Source organism: Pecten maximus, chromosome 3 (genome assembly GCF_902652985.1).
Source record: "Pecten maximus chromosome 3, xPecMax1.1, whole genome shotgun sequence".
Taxonomy (NCBI): Eukaryota; Metazoa; Mollusca; class Bivalvia; order Pectinida; family Pectinidae; genus Pecten; species Pecten maximus.
This window is the reverse complement of record NC_047017.1, coordinates 1,705,378-1,731,723: the sequence shown is the minus strand read 5'-3', so window position 1 is coordinate 1,731,723 and position 26,346 is coordinate 1,705,378. Positions and strand designations below refer to the sequence as shown.

General features: G+C 35.6%; 2 protein-coding genes across 3 annotated transcripts; one reads left to right on the top strand and one right to left on the bottom strand.

The window, feature by feature from the left end:
* Positions 1–4,408: 4,408 nt before the first annotated feature.
* Positions 4,409–22,572, bottom strand: LOC117322916 (leishmanolysin-like peptidase 2). 2 transcript variants are annotated; one of them, XM_033877881.1, is made up of 18 exons: positions 22,455–22,572; positions 21,373–21,448; positions 20,658–21,026; positions 20,169–20,247; positions 19,850–19,904; positions 18,686–18,841; positions 18,223–18,351; positions 17,881–17,959; positions 16,925–17,073; positions 16,194–16,265; positions 15,904–16,006; positions 15,437–15,506; positions 9,743–9,830; positions 8,575–8,670; positions 7,907–8,032; positions 7,248–7,341; positions 5,425–5,512; positions 4,409–4,568 (listed from the first exon to the last, which is right to left on the bottom strand). In XM_033877881.1, exons 3-18 carry the CDS (start codon positions 20,956–20,958, stop codon positions 4,439–4,441), a joined length of 1,815 nt encoding a protein of 604 aa, XP_033733772.1. In that variant the 5' UTR covers positions 20,959–21,026; positions 21,373–21,448; positions 22,455–22,572; the 3' UTR covers positions 4,409–4,438. The 2 variants fall into 2 exon arrangements, with proteins under 2 accessions (XP_033733772.1, XP_033733773.1); XM_033877882.1 differs by lacking the exon at positions 21,373–21,448 and having other exon boundaries at positions 22,455–22,565.
* A 3-nt stretch (positions 22,573–22,575) lies between these two features.
* Positions 22,576–24,366, top strand: LOC117322917. The gene is made up of 2 exons (XM_033877883.1): positions 22,576–22,847; positions 23,862–24,366. The coding sequence occupies exons 1-2, from the start codon at positions 22,622–22,624 to the stop codon at positions 23,951–23,953; spliced, it is 318 nt and encodes a 105-aa protein (XP_033733774.1). The 5' UTR covers positions 22,576–22,621; the 3' UTR covers positions 23,954–24,366.
* The last annotated feature ends 1,980 nt before the right edge of the window (positions 24,367–26,346 follow it).

The following is a 26,346-nucleotide window of genomic DNA, read 5'->3' as shown; positions in this document are numbered from 1 at the left end:
AGCGGTAATAATGTAATATAACTATCCTTTAAATTCGGTTATCATTAACAACCGTCAATCACAGCAAGATGTGTAAAGGTTTTAGAGAGTTATTATAGTTTCCTGATGGTACCCATCATCTTAAAAATATTGTTCGTTAGTTTTGTTTGTTTTTAATTTGAATCCAATTAGCAAAATACATCGTTATACTTTAAATTTTACTCTACGCCGTTTTACTATAAAAGAAATAATTAAATACTAGTTTTTCTGTAACTTTTTAGCAGAAAATACGGCATCTAGTTGGAGAAATTGATTGGATACAAGGAGATGCCTATATCGTCTGGTAGTCATAGTGATAATTGTCAGACAATTTCCCGTCAACCAAAGTATTCAAAAATTTGATGCTGTTCTACGATACATTTGTAGCAACATTTGTCTCAAAGAGGTTGTTTTCCGATGCCGTCTTGGGAATATTGGCGTAATGGTCACGCAAGAAAAACACTTTATCATCACGTGATATTTTCCCCATGACGTATCACAGGCGTCCGATAGTTAGAGAAGTGGCTATTTTTATTTCTATGAAATATTGACCAGAAGCAGACGCATGTGGACATATGTACGTATTTAAATCTACCTTATTGTTTTCATTAGAAATACGAATGGGAAAAATAATGGGTTACTTTTGGCATATTTGATTCCGACTTTTGGCGGGATTTGCCGAGCTTTTGCGATTGGATTAATACAACTGTTTCGCTTCAGGTTACAAATCCGTCATCTTTCGTGACTATAATGGTTATAAACTTTCATAAATACTATCGTTATATTCCTTTAAAAGCAATGTATGCTTCAGAGCAAATATTTCATGATATGCGTAAGCGTGTGAAGTCTTTTCTTGAGTGCTTATTGATTCACCAAAGATATGGTTGAAGCCATCACTGTGTATCTATGCTAACCTGGACATAACGTACACTCGCTCGTAACCACTTTTCCGTAAGCCTGTGTCATATAAGCATAATCTGTTAAACCCGATATGAAATACCTGTTCCTTTCCTTATGCATTTCTATGTTTGTATATAAAATAATTCATAAAATACAAGTAATTTTGTCAAATACCCGATATTTCCACTAGTGACATGCATAAGAAAGAACATCATAATGCTGTGTTCCATCTCGTAACAATATAAAGCCTAAATGGTGATTGGTCTTTGCATGGGTTACAATGTGTTGTGTTTTATAATACACACGGCGATGTACTAATTACTGTTCATGTTCATATTTAAGTGGTAATTTTATTTTAGCGCGAAGCATTGCACTGAATCATGATTGGTTAAAAGTACTGTTCATTTATACTGTTTTCATTAAAGATTAGCTTGGATGAGCCAATTCATCATTGCGCTCATCTCTTAAAATTTGTTTCAAAGTTTAAATGCCTTAGATTTGGTTTTTGGATTTAGAACTTCTCTTGTTTGGTTAATCTCGTGTTCCGACATGTGCAAAACTACATCAAATCCAGCAATAAACTTTCTTACACACCTGTGTCTATGTTAAATATGCCTATCTCATTTTTTTCATGTGATGTATTTGTATAATGGAAGAGGGCGTACATAAGTTGAAAAACCTAATATTTTGTCTCAATCTAGTTGGCAATAAAATATGTTTAAAGTCAAGTTGAAAGTAAAATTTGGAAATGTGCTAAAACGTTTAGTTTAACAAGTGAAGTGTTTTATTTCTACATTTACAGATCATTAACGAAAACATTGGTCTATATATATACCTTCCAGATATTTAAATATTTATTCAATTTACGTTAAATGACACCATTTTTACTCAGGAAAATGGGATTTTAATCACAATGATTGCCCCCCAATTATCTCCCTGTCATCCACTGTCCCGAGTTTTGCTGTTTTGTGGGACGAAATGGGCCAACTGCGGAGATAAACAAAAACATTTGTCATGACACCATCTAAACTTGCCCTGTTACTTTTAAAACCTTATGCCATCTGTTAACCAACTATGGTGTTTTCCAAATAACTACAACAGGAATTCGGCAAATGAATATCGACTGCAGGGATTATTAAGAAAAATATAATGATATTGTTCGTCGTTTATCTACTAAGCATGTTTAACTGTTCCATGTTCTATGTCTGTATGTGAATGTTGTTAATTTATTGTGTCGTAATAAAGGGGCGGATTGCCTCGAAAATTTGTGTAATTGTTCACGTAGTAATAACGACAGTACAGACAAGTAAACTGTCAATTCTTTTAGGCAATCAGCTCTTTTATCAAGCTAGTGCAATACTCTGAAGGTCCTGGTTCATTCTGTGTGATTTAGTGTGGCGACATTTAAATCTTACGTACAATTCTTTCAATGCGCTGACTTTCAGCATTAAATATAAAACAGATATTGTATCGCTTCAAAAAAAAGAGAAAGAAAGAACATTTATTATTGTTTACTACATCAAGAAGCAGTAAACTGTGATCTTGAAATACCATGTTAATTTTAATTTAAACAATAAGGTTATCAATTTTGAATTAAGGAAGATTTGGTATGAATTAGGGAAGATGACATGACATAGTATCACACCAGTGTCCCTCCAAAGACCTGAGAGTTGGACACTTTTTTCAGTTTTAAAATCTTTTTATTCATCCTTTTGCATATTATAAGTACATGGAATACATAGAAAAAAAAACATCAATTATAGATACAGTTTTACAACAGCACTGGATCTGCATATAATATAAAAAGGTTAATGAAAGTAGCTATTGTTATTTATTGATTTATGGCATGTACTTATATAAGGCAAGTAGTGAATATCGTAATAAAACAAGAAATAAAGGATTTTTTTTCTTATTATTTACAACATTTAATACAGCTTTCACACTCACTTTCACACATTTACTGAATGCATGTATATATATATACTTATACAAATAAAAGGTGTATTTTCTGTAAGAGAAAAAAAATCTATTTTATATGGACCATTTATTTTCAAACTTATTGTACTCCATCTTATTTCTAAATATTACTTTTTCTATTTTCAGGTAAAAATCTAATTCGTTTTTGAATCCATTTATATTAGGAAGACAGTTTCTAAGTTTGTAAATATGAAACTTTGCTAATAGAAGTAAAGTGTTGAGATATTTTAACTCTTGTTCCTTGGGTAATTTACCCAATATTACATCAACATTTTGTAGTTGTATAGTTCTAGTTGTCTTATTGTATATCCATACATTTTTAAATCATCCCAAAAGTTTTCAACTATTCTGCATTCCCAAAACATATGCATAATTGTTTCAATGTGACGGTTGCAGGAAGTGCAGAGAGCGGAGCCTTTTATGTTGATCATATGTAAAAATTTATTTCTACTAATTATTCTATGTATTATTCTGTATTGAAACCATTTAAGTTTACAGTCTATGGTGGATTTAAATGGGATGATATTAATTTTTTTCCACCATATTGTGTCCTTCACCAAATCAAGTTCTTCTGACCATTTAGTAATGTATTTGTTGTTTGTTTTGACATTCTGAGAGTTGGAAACTTGTTATAGGTTATGTTGTATTGCTTGTTGTCAGTTCGAGTATGACACCTTATGGTGCATATAGCCCACTTATAAATATACGTTTGAAAAGGAGAGAAAAACTTCTGATGGCTGGTATCATCAAAATTTGTTCTTTTAATATATTAGTCTACACACCAGACTTAAAACATATCGAAGTTGTCCAAAATATACCATACTTTTAACATTGTTGTCCACGAAACCAGATTTTTAACATATTTGTCTCTAATACCAGACTTTTAACATATTTGTCTCTGATACCAGACTTCAGAGGCTGTGCAGGTAGGACGTAAGAATTGTACCTACTGCCCTCTTGATCACTGCATGATCGTAAGAGGCGACTAAATTTGGGATCTTATCTTTTCTTTCTTACTATCTTTTTCTTCCTAATTTCTCCCTTGACAATGCCTCACTTTTGGTCTTTACTTGAGCATTTGCCCCTGTGAGGAAGGTTTTGGGTTCTGTCCCCTGGTCGAGACATACCAGAGTATTTAAAAATGGTAGTTGCTACTCCTGCTTAGCGCTCAGCATATTAGGAGTTGGACGACTGGTTCACCTGACGTCAGTATAATGTGACCAGGTGTGGTGTCCTGCTGTGTGTCTTCGGCAGTATGCCTCAGTGAAGTAGCACTATAACTAGGCAAAAAATCCGGCCTATCACAAGGAGACTTAACACAAACATACAGCAGCCTCCCAAAACACACATATACACTCGATCACCACACGCATGCATATCACACGCACAGGGGACAGTCCTTAAATGACTTTAGCTGTTGATAGGACATTAAACAAATCAAACCAAACCAACCAGACTTCAGAAGCAACCATGGTTTTTATTTAACTTTATTCAATGAAAATATAAAACAAAGTTCTGTAATTTCTTTTTTATTTAATTCTGGTCATAATATACAAAATGAGACTCTGAAGCACCAAAACATGAACATTATGGAATGAAGAATAGTAAGTAATGTCTGTAGTTTAAACTTCCTTGTAGAAGCAGACGATACTGCTGTATATCCCTTTGTCATCCTGAAAACAAAAATGTTTTTTTTCAGTAATCCTGGACCTTAAATCAAAATTCAATTTAATTTTCAAACCATACAGTACACATAACACACAAAAGCCCAATGGGCCTGTATCACTCACCATGTAATGCAACATTAAGGTCTTTTATGCAGATACTAAGTTGATTACTAATTTATTGAAATATAAGATTAGACTTGTTTTATTCATTTCAATCAAGTTTGTAGCTGTTTATTCCACATTACTACTGGCCCAATATCGGGTTTCTGGGTCTCTTGGTTATTGAGAAAGCTTTGTTTAAACAAGAGACCCAATGGGTGAATGCTGCAATTCAATACAAGCTCACTTGTCGTTTAGGGCAGGCAAGCTAAAAATTAGCCTATTTCACCTGCTATTTGACCCCTATTACCTTGAAAAAAGGTCGAGCCATTCATTTGAACAAATTTTGTAAACCATTACCCTAGCATGATACAAGCTCAACATCAGATCTCTGTGCCTCTTGGTTACTGAGAAGAAGTTGTTTAAAGATTTTATCCCATTTGATCCTGTGACACTGAGTCATTCAAGGTCATTCATTTGAACAAACATGGTAGCCCTTCACTCCAGCATGCTACAGGCCAAATACAGAGTGTATCAGGCATCTGGGACCTCTTCGTTACTAAGATGATGTATTTTAAAGATTTCAGCATATTTGACCTCTTTGACCTTCACTTGGTTGCTGTTAGGTGAATACTGTACCAATTCAATTTTAGCTACATGCATGAACACTTCTTGAAATCATTTCACAACTCTAAAAGGAAATACAAATTTATGTTTGATTTTATATTATGGACAAATTGTGTGTTGATAATGAAACACATACTGTAAGTCGACTGATTTGGTAGATGAAATACTGAGATCTGATGAGGTCTTGCTCCTAGTAGTAGTTGCAGGTGTTGTGGAGGTGCTGACTGAAAGTAATAAGAAGTAAATGAGTCTTAACAGTCACCTGAATTATTTCAGCAAATTTGTCCCTTTTTGGCCCCTTGGAATATGTCAAGGCCATCAGACAATCACACAAACCATCGAAATGACATCCCATAATGATAATTCAAATCAGGAATGTATTATTTCGAATGACAAATAAAACATGCTCATCACAAGGCACATAGGGCCTGCATCACTCGTCTTGATATTTCAGTAATCATGGCAAAATACTCGCATTTAAGTTATATTACAAATATTTTCATATGTTTTTAGTTGTCTCTCTAATCTATACCACATTCAATCTCATTTCTCCATGAAAGGTCAAGACCAAATTTCATCAAATTTCATTCAATTGTTCGACAGGACTAGTACAGATTTAAAGGATTTACCTCAGTTTCCCTAATTGGCCCCAATCCCTTCTGGCCCCAAGAGAGCCACACCCTCTGTTTACTTTATGCACCATTTGATCTCCTTTGGCCAATAATGCTCCAGACCAACTTTTATCAAAATCAATACATTCTTTCATAAAAAGTAACAATTTTAATGGTTTATCTCTTTTTCCCTATTTGGTCAGTCCCTCTTTCCCCAGGAGAGCCATACCCTCTGTTTAGACAATATTAGATCTCATTTGTCCAATATTAGTCCCAACTAAATTTCATCAAAGCTATTCAGGCGTCCAGGACTACAAGTAAATTAAAGATGGAGGACGACAGACGGACACCATGCCATGCCATAAGCTCACTGGCCTTCCAAAGATCAAATTCATGGTTTTGTCTGATGTTGGTATTGAGAAGAACATTTTAAAATTTTAATTTTGACCCCACCCAGAGCATACAATCAAACCATCATACTAATAATTCTAACCAAGTTTCCCAACTTCATATTGCATGCTACAGGACCTCGTGGGCTTTCTCTGGGTAATACGGTCTCCTCTCACAGTAAAACAACCTCACATGCTTCCACATAAACCCAACAAGAGTTATTAATATAAACTGGTATAACTTGTTTTCCAATTGTTGTAAAAATAAAGTTTACAACTAAAACTTTCATTATTTTTGGAAACCAAACAAACAACATAATTCTGGTTGATCATACATCTCCACGCTTCTATAGCAGGAAAACCTTCGACACTGTAGTCTGCAGAAACTGAGGGAGTGATATTTCTGCTTTCCTTTAGAGACATACAAGTTTGTTGGTTAAGAGTACCAATGAGAGGAATGACAAGTGCAATCAATGATTGCGAAAGCTCACCGGCGGCAGCAATCACACTATGCATTCATTTTTTATGCATGTATAAGCATGTCATTTTGAAATTGTACGTCACATAATATCGCTCCTAGACCTCTAATGGATGTATAAACCAAATAAGAAGGGTGTGGACTTACAAGCTTTCCAAAACTAACCCCTAAAATCTTTAAAACTGGGTTTTTGTGTCAAAAAAAGTAAGTCCACTAAATGGTAAAATGACGAAAAAAAAAATCACAAATTTGTTTTACATGATTTTGCCATACCAACACTCCTAGACCTCTAATGAACGTATAAACCAAATTAGAAGGGCATGAGGTGTATACTTTTGGACTTACAAGCTTTCCAAAAACTTTAAAGTTTTGGGGTGGGACGCCGACGCCGGGGTGACAGCATTAGCTCTCGGTTACTCGTAACCGGTGAGCTAAAAATAAATCCCTCAGAAAAATTCTGATTTTACAGTATATAATTTACCTTGTACTGTTGTTATAGCAACGGTCTCCTCCATCAATGGACATACAATGTCTCTTACTTCAGGACACTTCACATAGCCATGGTAACCTGACACCTATCAGAACGGAGAAAATTAATTAACACTGTATTACAACTTTACACAGATACTAAGCTGATTACAACTGTATTCAAACATAGAAGTAAGCTGGGTTTATACATTGAAATCAATTCTGTAGCCCTTCATCCCAGTATAATACAGGCCCAGTTTCCCCTTGGTTATTAACAATTTTTTTTTTTTTAAAGATTTAAGCATATTTGACCCCTGTGATATTTAAAGTAGGTCAAGGTCATTCATCTGAACAAACTTGGTAACCCTTCAATCAAGCATGCTACAGGGTTCAATATTAAGTCCCTGGGCCTCTTGGTTATTTATTAGTTGTTTCAAGATGTTAGCCTATTTTAACCCTGAAGACCTCATCTTGGTTATTCATTTTAAGTTTAGTAGCCCTTCCCCCAATCATGCTAATATCGGTCACTTGGCTATTTGGTTATAGACGGATGGATGGATGGATGGATGATGGCTAGAGGCTTGGACAACGGTCAGATACCACACAACAGAATCAGCTCATTTGCCCTTCAGGCAGGCAAGCTGAAGGTCACTGTAAGAAAAGGTGACTTACATTGATGGTATCACCATAGGGACAAACGATCCAGTCTGAACTCTCAACTCTGACGTGCAGTGTTTGGTTGAGGTCACATCTGTGTTGTAAGCATATTCCTTCCAATGATGAGACACTTTCGTTTTCCTACAAATTATAAAGACCTTATCAACATAATTTTCGTACTAAGTATATCATTTACAAGTATCGAAACTGACCATCAAAGCAAGACCCATCAAACATACTTATGACAAAACAGGGAGAAACGTAATTCACCCAAGTGCCCTAAATTTCTGGTATACTTCCTGGCTCTTCATCTAATCCAAAGCTCCGTCAGCGGAGTAACAGAGGCTGTCAAAGACTATATACCATACATACCAAACCGATCTGGTCCTTTAACACACAAATCACTTGTAAGAGAAAGAATGGCTTTGATAAAAAAAAAAAAAAAAAAAATCACTCTAAAATGATCTGATTAATATAAATAGCTAAATAATGTATGTCTGAAATGTCTTTCATGGGTCAACATAATGTGGCAGAACAATTATTTGGTCATTTTAGTCAAAATTCTGGACTGGACCTTTCCCAGTTTAGACAGAATGCCTAGTGGGTAATTTGTTTATTTTGAGCCAATATTGGTTATTAAGCTTAATCTTACTTATATCAGGTCACTTACTACACGAACTTACCAACATTGTGAGGTTTGACATGAAGCACAGACTACACTCGCTGTACTTTTCCATCGTTGATGTTTTCATGTTGTTATTAGTCTGAGAACATTGGTCCTAAACAAAGATACAGCATTATATAACACATTAGGAAGTCATCTACTGTAATCCACCCTATTTTTGTGGTGACTTAATTTCATGTTTTCATGCCTCATCTACTGTAATCCACCCTATTTTTGTGGTGACTTAATTTCATGTTTTCATGCCTCATCTACTGTAATCCACCCTATTTTTGTGGTGACTTAATTTCATGTTTTCATGCCTCATCTACTGTAATCCACCCTATTTTTGTGGTGACTTAATTTCATGTTTTCATGCCTAACAACTTTTTCAAGGCCATTTAATTTCACGATTTACAATCATAAAGACCTACAGTATCTGTTATTGAAACTTTTCTTGAGACCATTTCATTTTCGTGAATTTTAATCACTCATGAAATATGCAAAATATAATTGCACACTAAAATAAGTTAGTTTACAGTAGTAAACACAGAGACATGGCAAAATCACTCTCCCTATAAACCCTCCCTATAGTCTATAAACCTAGATAGTATACAGCCATGGCAATTCAAGTATGCTTGTAGCTTCCTTTTAAAAGCATTTATGTTTTCAGAAAGCCAGACTGTCCTTGTTACTGATTAATGATTTTGATACATAAGTGAAATGAAAGTGAAAGAAATAAGTTTCTTTTATTACTCATGATAAATATATTGATAACTTTGAGAAAATGTGGGGAGCAGACAGGGGGAGGTTATAAAGCCTAATTAATTATTTGTGTCAGTGCAGTTATTAAATGTGGAAATTTAAACTCTGAGAGTCAGGGAGCGAGTTGTTGAGAATTAACAGGTGTTGAGTGCGACCAGGAGGAGTAGACAAAGGCTGGTGTGGTGTCAGACTGAGAAGATGTACCCAAGTATGAGAATTGAATTCATGCTTTGGACATATGTAAATTGTTGCACATATTTTACTGTAAATAATCCGTACATATGAAGAAATGGATTATATCAGCATTAAAAATACTACTGGACTCTGCAAATGGCTCTGTCACTCTCAGATATCAAATCCTTGTGTTCACAGATAGATTAAGGATAAATTCACTTAGAGTGACCTCCCTTTTCTGACAGACTTACCCCCTGGTCAGTCTCCACTACACCACAGTGTCTGTCCACCATCCTACACTGACCTTTGTCCATGTGGAGATAGTGACAGGATTTATGTCTGTAAGAGTCATGCATTTTTAAGTTATGAACTTCCCATCACATGAACATTACCCAAATATATAAGTATAATTACATGTATACATAAAAAGATTTATCAAATTGTACACAAAATGAAAATTGTTATGCATTTACATTCATTCCATTCGTTCACCAAAGAAACATGTTTAAATGTCAAGATATTGACCCCTAATTGTACAATTTGCAACTGTCATGTTGAAATTCCAAGATATTGACCCCTAAGTGTTGCATATCTTTAGATTTTTTTCTTCTTTCATGACAGCACTACTAGATGATGGAATGTTCTTATCAAAGGATTATTGATTGAGAAAATAATACTGTAATTATATCAACGTTAATATTTCTAACGCCTTATTTCGGATAAATGACGCTCATTTCCCAGCATATTTACTTCATTAGTATACATAACGGCATGTCATGTGATTGTTCTGGGCCAGTGAGCTTCCAATATACAGGTCGAGGAAATCACTACATCTGGAATTAAACAGACAATCATGCAACAAAATGATACCCACAATGCATTTTCCTGATCTAAGCAATCTCTCATGATTCTAGTGTAGTCAAATGCACTGTTTTAATATGTACATGTATTTACAATACACAAACACATGCAGAAACATGTTTTAAAAAAATCAGTTCTCATTTACTGAAGGAGGTTTCAGACCAAATTTGGTCAAAATCCATTCAGTCTTTCATGACTAGTAGTGACGTTTATGAATATTGATGGGGCAATTGATGGTGCACCACTGCATAAACTCATCAGTTCTTTGGAACAGGTATGGCCTGATGGTAATTTATAAGAAGTTGTTCAAATATTTTAGCAAATTCAATCCCTGTGACCTTAAAAGTAGGTCAAGGTCAGTCATTTAAACAAACTGTGTAGCTCTTCATTTCAGTATGCTACAGGCAAAACATCAGTTGTTTGGGCCTCTTGGTCATTGAGATGAAAGTCTTTTGAAGATTTAAGCATATTTGACCCCTTTGACTGTGAATGAAGGTCAAGGTCATTCATTTGAATAAACTCTGTAGCCATTCTCCCAAGCATGCCACAGGTCAAATATCAGGTCTCTTGGCATCTTGTTTTTTTAAGAAGAAGCTGTTTCAATGAACAAATTACCCCAGAGGGATGCTGAGGCCCATATTTCAATCTTCTCAATCAATCTTAAAATTGAATAAGCACAAGGGAGTAAGGGGAACCTACACATCCAAGTTTCAGAAATAGCCTAAGTACTTCACAAGAAATAGCAATAATAAACTTCAAATATCAAATCCCCAGATGGCAGTCTGTCGGTCACTTTTTTCCAATCAAAAGTCAAAAGTGACTGGGCAAAACTAATAACGAAACGGAACCTAAATATAAAGTTCGAGAAATATCCTTCCAATAGTTCTCAAGAAATAGTGATAACAAACTTCAACTGTCAAAATCAAAGATGGCTGCCTGGTGGCCATTTTGTTTTCTAGATCAGACTCAAAACCAAAAGAGCACCACCAGGGACCAAGAGAAACCTACATGTGTGAAGTTTCTGTAAAATCCTCCTGGTTCTTCAAAACAATTGGCGATAATAAACTTCCACTGTCAAAATAAAAGATGGCCACCTATCACCCTTTTTGCTTCTGGAATATGCTTGGTCCCTAGTTGTGGCCATTTGACTTGAGTGTTAACCTACAATCCTTCCAATAGTAAAATCTTTACAGTACGTCTCAAGAAATAATCTCAATTTCAGAAAAGTTCTAGTTTCTGACTGCAGTATGTCTTAAGAAATAATCTTAATTTCAGAAAAGTACTAGTTTCTGACTACAGTATGTTTCAAGAAATAATCTTAATTTCAGAATAGTACTAGTTACTGACTATCTGGTTCTGAAAAAGAAATGAAATTTCAGCTAATTTGACTGTTTTTGACCCCATGCCTTAGTCCCTGAGGATAGGCCTCATCACTGAACAACATGCCGGAAGCCGATAGCATGCTATCTAATGCAACAGGAGTAAGATGTCTAACCTAAAGACACAACCATGACAGCGAAGATAGTCTGTGGTCTCAGCTTCCTGAGAAACACAAACTGCCCTGGGCAAGCTTCCCTGCGAACAGCCAGGGATATACTGAGGCACGGGATCTGGATTTAGTATGCAACATGCTGCTATCCAGAAAACTCATGTTAAGGATTTGGCAATTACAGGGTTCTCTGAAGGGATGCTGTACACGTAGAAATCTTGCCTTTGGGAGACAAACAGTCCTCACAAGGCCATGCAGTGTTAGTTACTTTAGTCAGTCAAGTTTTAATTGAACCTCTACACATGCCATACTGAAATAAAGTAAAAGTATGGGGAAAAAAAGTACCAAAAGGCACGAAAAAATACTTTTTTTTTTTTACTTATTTCCAAAATGAGTCAAACAAAATACAGAAGTACAAAAAGTATTATGAAAAGTTAACTTTTAGCACATTTTCAAATTGTTATATTAGATTATAGAAAAAGCACATATAGTACACAAAATGTACATTAGATCAAAGTACTGGAAGTCCTGTAAACAAACATTATTGTAAAGAGGAAAAACGGCAAACTTGTTAATTTAATGATTGGAAGTTCTTTTGTTTTGAGGTGGTAATATCTGAATGTATAAGGATGTAAAATGGTAAATAAAGCTGATGTATATCAATGAAACTAATAGACGCTTGAAATACCACTACACACTGCAATATGGCCAGCAGGACTAAATGTTGAATTAGAGGGCTAGTATCTTCAATGCAGAAACTGACAAAGGGCATGTACTTTTACTGTAGATTCAACCATTTTCAGAAGTACTTAGAAATGAATGCTATATTTCTTAACTATTGAGAAGTAATGCAAATTGTACCCAGTGGACACAAAACGTTCGGAGAACGTCCGGAAAACGTCCTATTCAGGTCACAACGTCCGGGACTTTCCTACAACGTTGTGAGAACGTTTCATGTCAAACGTTAGTACAACGTTAGCTTTTGACGTTGTAACAACGTTGTAACAAGGTTTTAATGCAAACTTTGTGTATTTGTTGTTAATTTTAAACGGCTTGTAAGTTTACACAAATGCCAAAGACATACCGAACGAAAACATCAAATTTCATGATAAATTTAATTATCTAATTGGCTCGAAATTTTATTTGTCAATAATGAATATGTTTAGATTAGTTTAAAAGCAACCTACGTCGCCTATAATGTGCCCTTATAATATAATATCGATCATTGATCCTTTTCTGATCCAATTTTGCTGTTAGACCTCCTTTTATACCAATAAATGTGATCAAACTCGAACTTACGGGGTTACGATAACAAATCGGTGTTACCTCCCTTTATGTTGCAATATATATCCGTCAGGGGGCAATAAAAACATTCACATTCATTTCAAAAACATTTTTTTAAACGACTTTAATTTCAGTTTTAACTACATGAAAATATCATGTTTTGGTTGAAACCGTTGCAATTTTTTTCGGGAAAAGAAATAGATAGAGAGAAGAAAAAACAGTATTGATATTTGCGCGGTAATTTTAACTTCCAGTTCTTTTGTTCTGCAAACACACGTGGGCCGTACACACACACATTTCAATCGGACTGTTGACTTGCTGTACTGGATTATGCATTTGCTTTCAAAATAACATATGGAATCAGCTTTCTTCCCGAATATAGATCAGTAATTCAAGGTAAGTTCTATATGATTTGTATTTTGTTTATTACACTGCGTTTGATTTTGTCTTGTGTTTATTTACAAACAGATCGGACATGTTATGATTTATCTTCACCTACGTACGTACAACGGATGTACGTTTTTGGTATCACCGGGCATAAGTTTAGTTTTACGCATATTTGTTAACCGAGCACGTTATGATATATTGTCGAAAAGTTTACGGTATATCAATAATTATTGTTTTGATTTACAGATTAAATGGTGATAACTGGATGCACCGAGGTAATCAGAGACATCAGATAGGAGTGATGGGAGGAGTGCAAGCACATGGACACATGGAAATAAAGACATTAAAATACTGTATAAAACAACTTGAGTCTTTGTTGTACATAATAGGTAACAATAGTAGAAATTGAAATAATACGACATTGTGACAACGTCTATACAACATAAATAAAACGTTGCCACAACATAACTCAGTAACGTTGTGGTAACGTTGTGGTAACGTTGTATGAAAACGTTCCCCAAACTTTCATTTGCAACATTCCTACAACCTAAATGCAACGTTGCATCCTGACGTAACTGCAACGTTCTCCAGACGTTGTGTGCCCACTGGGTAACAAGAATTCCACGGAAGTGGATGTGTCGTCTGCACAGTAAGCTAGGATTTGAATTTTAAAACAAGCAAGCACTTCCTATAAGAAAGTAATGCATCAAGTTTGAGTTTGATTGGCCCAAGGGATCTAAAGTTATCGCAAGAAAACCTATTATCTATTCATAGTAGCAAGGACCTTTGACCTTTGAACCTGAAAAGCAATCCTAAGCAATAACTTGTGGTAAGGAAGCACTGTGTGAAGTTTGAGTTTGATCGGCTGAAGGGAACTTGATTTATTGCATGGAAACCAATTTTCTATTAATACTTACAGTGACCTTCACCCAAGCACTTTTGGAAAGGAAGCACTGTGTGAAGTTTGAGTTTGATTGGCTGAAGGAAACTTGAGTTATTGCATGGAAACCAATTTTCTATTACTAATAAAGGTGACCTTGACCTTTGACCTTTGAACCTGAAAAGCAAGCACTTTAAGTAAGGAAGCACTGTATGAATTAAGTTTGAGTTTGATTGGCCAAAGGGAACTCAAGTTATTGTACGGAAACCATTGTGCGGACGACGATGACGGCACCGACATAGTTATACCTATATGTCACCTTTTCAAGGCGACACAAAAATGTGTAAAATCTATTTACAAGAAAAGGCCCATAGGCTGCAACAGTCACCATTCAGAGCAATAGGATGGTATTTAGATTTTTCTTATCCATTATTAACAAGGCATTGCAGGTGAAACAATGTACTTTTAAGGATGGCAGACATGCTGGCCATCTTGGATTTCATAAAGGTCACTCGAGGTTCTGGAGTGAAGTAATAGATATTTTACTTTCAGAATGTTTTTAATAGATCTTTAGAAATTTCATATGTTTAGCAATGACAAACTTCAACTGAAAAGTTGTTTTCTCATCATTCTACAAATGAAATTTGAGGAGATCTATTCAGAAATAGAGGTAACAATAATTGTTTTCAGGCAGAATGAAGGCAGGCCATGCACGAAAGGCAATTTGAATAGGCCACCATCTTATGATGGAGGGTTAAAAAGTACATTGGATCTGTTGGTTTGCCTGGTAAAATACAAAAGAAAAAGTTTATTTTTTTCATATTTTCCTAAAAAGTACAAATTAGTTCCTACCAAAACTGGCTTAAAAGTGTACAATCTTTTGGTATGGGACATGCTGGTCACACGTGAATTATTTCACATCTGAAAACATACTTATTTCAGTATTAATGGTATTATGACAATGTCATGCTGAATTACTTTGATTTAATTTATTTTAGAAATTTTGACAAGCATACACATTTCTAGTTTTACCAACTGACTTACTTTCCAGTCTTACAAAAGAACTTAGAATCTTTCTGACAACTCTCAGGTGACCCAAATTTACACCCACCATCTGTTCGAAGGAAAAAATGTCATTCAAGTGAATTTTCAACCTACTGATTATAATTTTCCAGAAAATTGTGTTTCATCATACAACGAACAAATATATTCTAAAAACATCAACCGGCACACCCGGGTAGAAGTCTTGTTCATCATTCTATATCAAACTCAAATCAATAACGTGAAAATGTCTTAAAATATAATGGTGCTATCTGATGACCTTGACCTTTGATATGTCAGTGTTTAAGAAGGAATAGTCATTTGAAGAAATTGTTGACATATGGACGAAAGATGACCAATAGATGGACGGACGGACGACAGACACCACAGTATGGCATAAGCTCACCTTGATCCTTCGGACCGAGTGAGTTCATAAAATGTAAATATTCATTTGAGTGTGCTAAACTTACCTTTGCCCCACTGATAGAGTCCAGCTTGACTATAGTCCACCTTATACCATCCAGTGTCCTCAAAAAATGCCAAGGTCAATGGGTCAATCACTGTTTGATGAGCCTGAGAGAAAAAAAAAACAAAGTACAAATTTGTTTCTATCAAAACTAAATTAAAAGTATATTTTGGTGTACAATTTGTTTGGTATTGGAAATGCTGGTCACAAGTTATTTCAAACCTCTAAACATACTTATTTCAGTGTTAATGGTATAATGTACTCACCATCCCTACAGCACAATTGTGTACTCACCATTCCTAATTTTGGGGCCATAATAGAACCATACATTGACTTCTGACTCCAATGAGACAATACCACTCCGTTCTGTAAAGTTGAATATTACTGATATCTAAGGTTTACACAATCATCACTTCAAAAAAGTTACAAACAGACTGGTTTTACAGTATATTAATGTTAATTTTTATTACATTTTTACCAGTGAAATATCAAAAATTATTCATTCTATAAAAGTGATATCTTTCACTAGTGAAGAATATCATATTTTTCACTAGTGAAAAATATCACTTTTGCTGATTTGACCAATCAAATTAATGATTAGAAAATACCAAAATAATTGACCAATCAGAAAGCCCAACATATATGTCAGCACCTGGACAGGGGAAACTACTTTTTTTGTTTACAAATTATCGCTGTAGTCCTAGTTAGCATACCGGGTAGGTTTTTCATTGATAAAAAATGTAATAAACAGAATATCTAACAGTGTCTTCAGTAAAACCAAATTTATTTCACTCGTGCGGCTAATATTTTGATATTTTTCACTCGTGCTGCGCACTCGTGAAAAATATCAAAATATTAGCCCCACTCGTGAAATATATTTGGTATTACTGAAGACACTGTTAGATATCCTCTATATACTTTACTGCTCTCAGTGATTCAAAGATGATCTTTTATAGATATATATAGGACAACCCAATGAGCATCTTATTACAAATCTTTGAGACGTCTTGTTGTGGACACCTTACCTCCACCTGTAGTGGTACCCCAAACCTCTCCTCTGTCCGACAGCTGAAGTGTTCCTGAGCACGATTTATGACAGCTGACGTGACTAGACGTGTCACACCGTAGATTTGTCGTACCACGCGTGACTTACGTCGAGGACATTCTCCACCAACTGTAACACAGATTTACATCTCCATGCTAAACGCTCTCATTTCGTTATAACCTCAGTAAACCTACCAAGGACTGTCCAATACAGATCTATGTCTATATGGGCTTTGATATTTGGTCGGATCATTTAATTTCTTAAATCAGAATAGATATTATAACCGGTCTGATCCAAACCCTATCTATCTTGAAAACCAGTCAACACAGTCAAGGTCAACAGGTCCACAAATACAGTACCAATGTAAAGGTCTTGTCACGCGGAACACATAACTCAAATATCCAAGCTGTTTCCTTACAGGGAGTTTCCTACAATTTTTCAACTGGGTCCTGGGTCTACTGAATTGGGAATTTCTACGCGACAAAATGTGACATTGGGAAAAACAAAAAATAGTGAAATTTATACAAATTTCAATTTTCCTTTGATGAATATTGCCTTTAAATTATTTCTGGTTTCATTTTGTTATCTATAGCTGTTTTTTTTATTTTTCAAAGTACCTTAGTATAGGTCTTTGTAGATAAAACTTACATAATCATTCAAAAGTGACCTCAAAATTGGGAATTCTTCAATCAGTGGCAATTTGGGAATTTTCACAAGATTTTTTTAGGGGAATGGGTCCTTTTAACGGACCCTGTTTCTATTGTAGGAAAATCTTTGCCTTACAAGTATAAACACAACACTTTAACCGAGCTGTCTATAGATGCTGTCACTGACACCAATGATACCTGGGATATAACAATAGCTTCCCTAGACTTCGTCCCAGCGAGGTAAAAAGTGATTCTGAGCTGAATTATAATAGATTTTGATTAAAATTACCTGATTGAGAGCAGTCCCTAAACTTGTCAAATAATCCTTTGGAAAATCCAAGTGCATGGAATAATTCATGGACTACACTCTGAAAAACAAATAAAATACAAAATCAACTGTCTTAAGGAGGTATGCTACATCACTGAGAAATGGTTCTGCATTGTAAGATTTTCACGGAATAAATCTGAACGATATATTTTTCATGAATGTTATTTGGACAGGGTTCACATGCTTGAAGGGTAAACAACAATTGATTAATTTGAATACATTGACTTTATAACTCGATCACAAGACAGCTTTAACACACTGTCAGACAACATGGAGTACATTCCAGGTTACATGTAACAGTACCATGTATACTTTTTGCTGCGTCATGTTGGTAGCTCTGATGAGGTACGGACAGAAGTTGATGTAACCTGCTATGGGGCGATCATACTGGTCAAGTTGACAGTATCCAGCGTAGGCTAGTACAATGTGGTTCTACAACAAAATAAAACACAATGGAGCTCTTTCTTAGTATTAGGTTTATGAACCCAGACATCGAACTACCAAGTTTAAGGGTCAGAGTTACTCATGCCTGTTATCATATACAACGAACAGTGAATCAGTATCTATATATTCTTCATCCCTAAAAGGTGGGCAGTGTCGGTTTCAACAATATTCCTTTACTTAACATTTGTCGTAAGAAATACTTAAGCTGAGTTCTGCAAAAATTATGAAACCTAACACTGACAAAACCAGACCATGGCTATAGGCTTAACACAGTCACCTGTATCATATTTTCCAAGATAGGGCCTTTGTAGGTTAAACATACTTTCTTTTGGAAACATGTCCTGGTTGTCTTTGCTGTGATATATAGGACTGTGTCAGCATCCGGGACGCCCTCACCCGCGGGAAACACCTCCTCACCCTCCGTACTCTCCTTGTTAACTCTCCATACACTCAGAGACCCCAGGTGAGCCTCTGGAATCTGGAAAATAAATCATGACAACAGGATCCATGGACCTGCATTGCTCACCTCATATTCACTTCTTTGATATGATTCTCTGCCTTTCATTTGATCAAAAGAACATGAATAGACCTTGAATAATCCTTTCAGAAAGTTAATCAGAAGTCTTTCATATGTTTGAACAAATTTGACCTCTGAGACCTAGAATACGCTTCAAGAAAATTTCTTTTATGCAAACTTTGATGGCTCTCTACCAGGAGAATATCATGAATCTTAAAGGTCTTTGGATTTGTGAGAAAGAAGTCATTTGAATATTTTAACAAATTTGACCCCTCTGACTTAGAATATGGTTCAAGGTCATTTCTTTTCACAAACTTTATGGTGCTCTATCCTATGAACTTACCAGCCACGTCAATATCATGATCTAGGCTTTTTGTTTAACCAGAAAATTAGGTATTTTTTAAAAAGTTTTAACAAATATGACATCTGTGATCTTGAATATGTGTCAAGGTCATTTCTTCTTGAAAAGTTTGTCGAGCTTCATCTTAACAACCTATCAGACAAATATCATGATTACAGGCCCTTTGGTTTTTGAGATGACATTATTTAAATGTTTTGATAAATTTGACATCTGTGACCTTGAATATAGGTCAAGGTCATTTCTTTTCCCAAACTTTTTAAGGCCTCTTTCCCAACCAAATATCATAATTCTAGGCCTTAATCTTGCAAACATAGTGTTGAAGTTCAATTGAATTTCAAACACTTCATCAATGGCTGATTATGACGGAATGAAATAGTGTGTAATTATAGTTTGTGGTATTTTCTTTGCAGGTAGGTAAAGAGTCCAAATGGGCCTGTATTGCTCACCAGCTCCTAATCCCAACATACTGCAGGCCCAATATCAGGTCTCTAGGTGTCTTGGATTTTGAGAAGAAGCCATTTAAAATGTTTAGCCTAATTGACCTTTGTGAACTTTAAAATATTTTACCAAGTATCTGCTTTTGTATAACTTATTGGCTTATAACGTACCTTCACAGCATCGTGACAATATTCCTCTCTGTAGGTCTTGTCTAATACGGCACACCTGTAAACAAAACACATTCATGAACAAATGAATTCCTGTATGATTTCCATATACATATATATATGTAGCTTTAATGAAATTTTCAAAAGCTTGTTTTGATTTAATGTGCTATATACCACAGGCAGCTGTAGTGGAGGGCAAGTACATATGTAAATGAAGGTACATGCATATGCCTTTTAGAAAAAGCATAAAATATTACATTTAAATTACCAAGAAAAAAAATCATGGGGAAGTAATGTTCTGCGTTTATCATCATACACATACTTTCCTGCATTTGGTTCTTTATGCCAAGTCCTTTGACACCCAGTCCTCTTAAGCAGCAAACTACCATTTACTGGTACAACTGTAAAGGAAAAATGACGGCAAAAGCATAAAAAACAAATTCCTTTAAGAAATTTACATCACAGTCCACTGATTTATCTGACACATTTTGACCTTACACAATTTGATTAGATTGATTACTTTGGTATACCTATGAACTTAATGAAGTCTTCAAATTTTATTTATCCAAACTCAAAGACACATTTTAATGATTCAGTATTTAAAAAGTTATATTGGGTTATTGACATGCCCCTATGCAGTTATTATCTTAAATATACTGGAATTTGCCGAAAAAATCTTACTTTATGTACACGTCCAATGACATCGCCATGACTGGCAGCATGAAAATATCCACACCACAAACAGATTGGAGGCTGACTAAGCGAAAATTTCAACGCGTTAAAATATCCACTTTTACAGTATACAATTTACCTGAAAATGTATCTTCTATAAAGTTGACAGCATCAGTCAGAGCTTTGTTTATTCTGGCTTTTTCCTGCTGTGTCAGCTCAAAGTCAAAATCAAGCTTGAAAAACTTCAGTCTAATTGGCTTGTAGCTGAGGTTGGAACTGGTCGACCTTTTTGATTTGTGGACATTCTTGGCCAACACACGTTCATGGTAAGCCACCTGAGATTTTACTGGATCTGCTGACTGAACTTCATCATGAACACAGCTTGTGTATATGCCATGTGTCAGGGTAACTATTATGATGAACATGTGACATTTCATCATAAATTTACACAAAGACTGAAGATGGATTTAATCAGTGTTTCTTTCTCATCCCTCTGATTAAAAAGATACTGAAAGAATAAAAGATAACTTTGTTTTATACACAAAAATAATCTCTGGTACCTAATGAATGAATGATTTAAATATTTACTAAGCAGCTATAATTAAAGTTACTATGCAGACATTAAATCATCCCCCTTAGTTGGTTATAATTATGCACTGTCAATAAGTAATTGAAGTAGGAAATCTATACTGTACATCTGAACCACTACCATTAAGATGAAGATAAAACTTACTGTATATAGTTTTTAAACACACAGACTTCACAACATGTTCAGAAAACTACACATCTATATCTGTTGATCTTGATGAGTTTTAACAGTATAACAACTAATATGATCAAATATATATCCATACCCTGCCTAATCTGCTCTCCAATGACGATGATTCACACCATCTGTCAGAAATCGTCTGGTCAGCTACATTTTCACAGCTGTAACAACATGTATATATGCAGCTGGGTTTAAAATGTTATTTTCTATACTGTAGGTATTCAGATTCTTACATATGCATGCCCATTCACATGCTTTTAAATCCAAATATTTTTCTAATTTACCATCCTATCATTACCGTCAATTCTTCTCTTAATAATATGTTAACACATAGACTACATCACAGATTATTTTGTAATGAATACTACCGGAGTACCTTACAATATAATTATTTCCAACATTTAAATTTGCTGAACTTGCCCCATGGAGTTTAAGGTTCATGACCACACTTCTGACATAAAATCCCTGATGATCAGATTTATTTAACCTGTAAACCCAGGGGTTCTTACGAAGCGACTACGGTAATCACACCTGGCCGTATATGCCCAGGGCTACTGAGGCAACCGTCTATTCACAGGTGCCTGACTCGTTTTATAAAATAATAACATATATAGTACATATAAATGAGATCTCATTTATATGTACTCTATATGTTATTATTTTATAAAACGAGTCAGGCACCTGTGATTGAAACATGTACCTACCCCCTCTGAAGTGGTACATTGTACATGTAGACTATGTTGTTACATATAGGGTAGGTGAGTTTGCAACACTAAAAAGTTAAAATCTCGAATGTATTTTTAGATTTCAAGCATAGGAGTACCTTTGTAAATGTCATATGGTTACCCATAGAAAAGTATGATTTCGTACCGGTTACCTATTTTGAGATAGATGTTGTAAACGAACAAACCAGTTTGGTTTATTAGGAAGAGTTGGTAGGCCTTTGTGAATACAAGAGTGTTCCATTTTCAAAAGGAACACAGGTAAAACCATAGCTTATCTTGCAAACACACTGGTGTTTGTACAAACTGTACTGGAAGTCGGGTCATGAACCTTAAAAAAGTTTTTTAACTGAAATCTTTGTATTCCATGACTGCATATGGAGTCTACGTTGAGATTATTAGTCAAATATCGTTTTCATCAAGATTGTCGTGCATTTAAACTTACGTTTGGATAATACTCAAATCGGTGTGATGTGTTTACAACCCAAAAGTTACATTGAAAAACAGCCAACCACACGAAAGAAAGCAAATCTGAGTGAAATCAGTTTCGGAGTATTTTTCATTTAGTGCGCATGTGCAGTGAAAGCACCGATATCACTTCCTGTTTGTAGGATGGAAATGTCAACATCCAACGAAGTGAAGCTGATTCTGTGTCTTAGAAATGGTCAGCAAGTTGAATTCGTTAAACCAGGCGGCGTAACAAATGGCGATGTTGACTTTGCTACATTACACAAAGCTCTTTGCTCTGTACAGCAAGAATCAAATGAGTTTTTAACTACCATCGTTGAAGAAGAAAAGGCTTGTGCACGTGGTACCAATCTGGCTACAACAGGGGAAGGTAAATAAGCTAAATTGTGATTAAACACCATTCTTATGATAATTAAGAATCGTCCTGGTATTTATAAAATGTAGTTTACGTTGCATTTGTTCCAGAAGTTATTCTGGTATGGAAAGTCATTAAATTTAATTGTCATGGTCAGCATCATTTTGGTGTTCCTTTCCAACCATAGGTACTATTGTAGCGGAACTGGACAGGGTCGATCATCGGTGACCAGGTAGCTCAATCGGTAGAGCATCCGGCTAGTGTTCGGAGGTCCTGTGTTCGAACCCCGGTCTGGCCGTGTATTTTTCCACTCCTACTACATTTGGTGCCTGTGACCAAACCTTGTTTCAAGTGAGGTGAATACTTGGCAAGGGGATACCCGAACCTGGGTTTCGAGTTGTTAGGTCTTCAGGGTCAAATACTTTAAAAGGGAGGGAAGAGTTTAGAGGAACTGGACCGGGTCGATCATCAGCGACCAGGTAGCTCAATCGATAGAGCATCCGGCTAATGTTCGGAGGTCCCGGGTTCAAACCCCGGTCTGGCCGTGCATTTTTCCACTCCTACTACACTATTAGCCCGAGTTTCCTCTGGCCCTGACACCATGTCTGGTGCCTACATCAGACATGGTGTCAGGGCCAGAGGTAACTTGGGCTAAGGAACTATATGTTTCCTACATGTACGGGATCGCAGGAAACATTTACCTTCACATCACTTATACAATTCATTATTATTTTCATATATTTACTTGATCCACCCAGAGACGTTATATATTTGCAGAACACAACATCAACCATCTGTCAAAATGTCAAACATATCTGTTTCATTAGACAGAGGAAGCTATTTGTGCTTCTCTTGAGATGTCTTGAAATACTTAATAAGTACTAGTTTACAATATAAAATGTACCATCGTCATTGTTTCATATTTCCATATTCTTGGTCTTTGAATCTTCCTTAAACTTACTGTCAGAGATAAATTCTTAAAGATTAGTCATCATTTACACAGTTTTTGCACTTTGTTTTAATTTTCAGATGAAGAGGATGAGGAAGATGATGAGGAAGACGATGATGGGAGTGGCGATTCTTCATTAAATGGACCTGTGGAAAAGAAACAGAAAATTTGAAACTGAAAAATGATTAGATATCTTTCTTGATCGATTATTTGGTGCCTGAAGTCCATAAAAACTTTAGAACCTAAGAAGGCTTGAAGATGGATTTGATTAGCATAATAACTAATAATAGTGAACAATGGATACAAACTTGTGTCATGAAATCCATCTTCTGCAGAAAGTCTACTGAGATATATGCTGTCACTATTGTTTTATAATCCTTTGTGAAATTCTGCTGGATAACAATGCATCTTGGTAGCTCTCACAACAAGGCAGTGTAAATCTGATGGAGTGGTCAACGATTCTCTTAGAATTTGGCAGTGTGATTGATTGACTGGTTGAATATCTTCGTTGATGTGTAACTTTATTTTTACATCCTTATACTTTCCAATTCCAATTAAAAATGGACGAATACTCGTCAAAATTCATCACCTTTCGATTTGGCTACATTAGGAATTATCTGCAGCTAGAGTACTGTTTCAAAATTTTCTCAACATGGACAGGTCTTCCTTAGCCCATCTTCACAAAGTTCAGTTTCTTCCTCATGTTGATAGCAATCATCCTTTGTCGCCTTTGTTATATCTTAGTGTGTGGATCAGGTGTCGCAACAAACTGATCCATGTACAGGCGGGAACTGCCTTACACTAGAACAGTTATCTTACCATGACAAATACAGTGCACATAAAACAGGGCCAAACTATTAATTAGTGTGATATCAATTACCAGTCTGTCATGGCTCTGTCTGAGAATTAGATAATTAGTGACCTTAGGTTGCAGTCACATCAATTAAATTATCCGGTAACTTTTAGTCTGGTAACACTACAATAACTTAATATGCCAGGTTTTTCTATCTAAAACCAGAGGCCCAGAGGGCCTGCATCGCTCATATTACAAATATTTTCCTACTTTTTTAACTTTTTTAACTGCTGCATTTTTAAATGTGGACAAAATTATGTCAATCTTGAAAAAATGAATTTAAATAATTTGTTTTATTTACTCCATTTGCCGCCTCATTTCAGCCTCATGGGACCCACATTCCTTATTTATACAATATAGAATCTCCTGTGGCCAATAATGCTCCAGATCAAAATCCATTTGGCTGTTCAAGATTAGCAACGATAAAAATAATTTATTTCAATTTCCCCTATTGGTCCCTGCCCATCCGGCCCCAAGGGAGCCACACTCCCATTTATATGGCAATGGATCTTCTTTGCCCAATAATGTATCAGACCATTTAATCAATATCTATTTAGTCATTTAGAACTAGTAGAGATTTTCAGGATTGATCTCTATTTCTAATATTTGGCCTGCCCCTCCATCCCCAAGGCTGCCACATCCTGCATTTATATGAAATGGCATCCCCTTTCCCCAATAATACTCCAGGCCAAATTTCATCAAAATCCATTCAGGTGTTCAGGATTAGTTGCAATTAAAATGATATGTTGAAGGATAATAGACAACAAAAGGACAAGGGACGATGGACGCTGCTCCATGGTGCATGCTGAAAGGCCCTTCTAGCCAGGTGAGCTTATAATGAAGAAGACATTTCTGAACTCATCAGAACAGTTACAAAAACAAGATCAACTCCCTGTGCCCTTTGTGAATTGAGATGTCGTTTGTAGATTTTAGACTATTTGACCCCTGTGACCTTGAATGTATGTCAACGTCATTCATTTGAACAAACTTGGTAGCCCTTCACCCCAGCATACTACAAACCCAATATCAAGTCCTATGGCCTCTTGGTTATTGATAAAAAGTCGTTTAAAGATTTATGTTTGTTTGTAGGACAAGGTCATTTATTTGAACAAACTTGGTAGTCCTTCATCCAAGTATGCTACAGGCTCAAGATCAACTCCCTGGGCCCTTTGGGTATTGAGGAGTCCTTTCAAGATTTTAGTCTATTTGACCCCTGTGACCTTGAATGTAGGTCAAGGTTATTCATTTGAACAAACTTAATAGCCTATCATTCTGGCATGCAACAGACCCAATAACAAGTCCCTTGATTTCTTGGTTATTGAAAAGTTGTTAAGATTTTAGCATATTTGACCCCTGTGACCTTGAATGTAGCACTGTAACAAATTCAAGAGTTAAAATCCAAGATAACTGCATTAATATTTTGGCCTTTGTTTTCCTGATCAGTCTCAGAATTGAGCCAAAAGTAAGGCCCAAGTAAAGGAAACAGACATGAAATTTAGGAAAGATTCAAATTGCCCTGTGTCCGTGGTCCGTCATCCGTCCGTCCCTATGTAAACATTAATTGTTATCACTATTTCTCAGAAAGTACTGAAGGGATCCTCTCAAATATCTTATTTAAGTTGCCCTTGGTCCCTAGTTATGCATATTTCATTTTGGGATCAGTCAGAAAACAATATGGCCGACAGGCAGCCATCTTTGGTTTTGACAAGCAA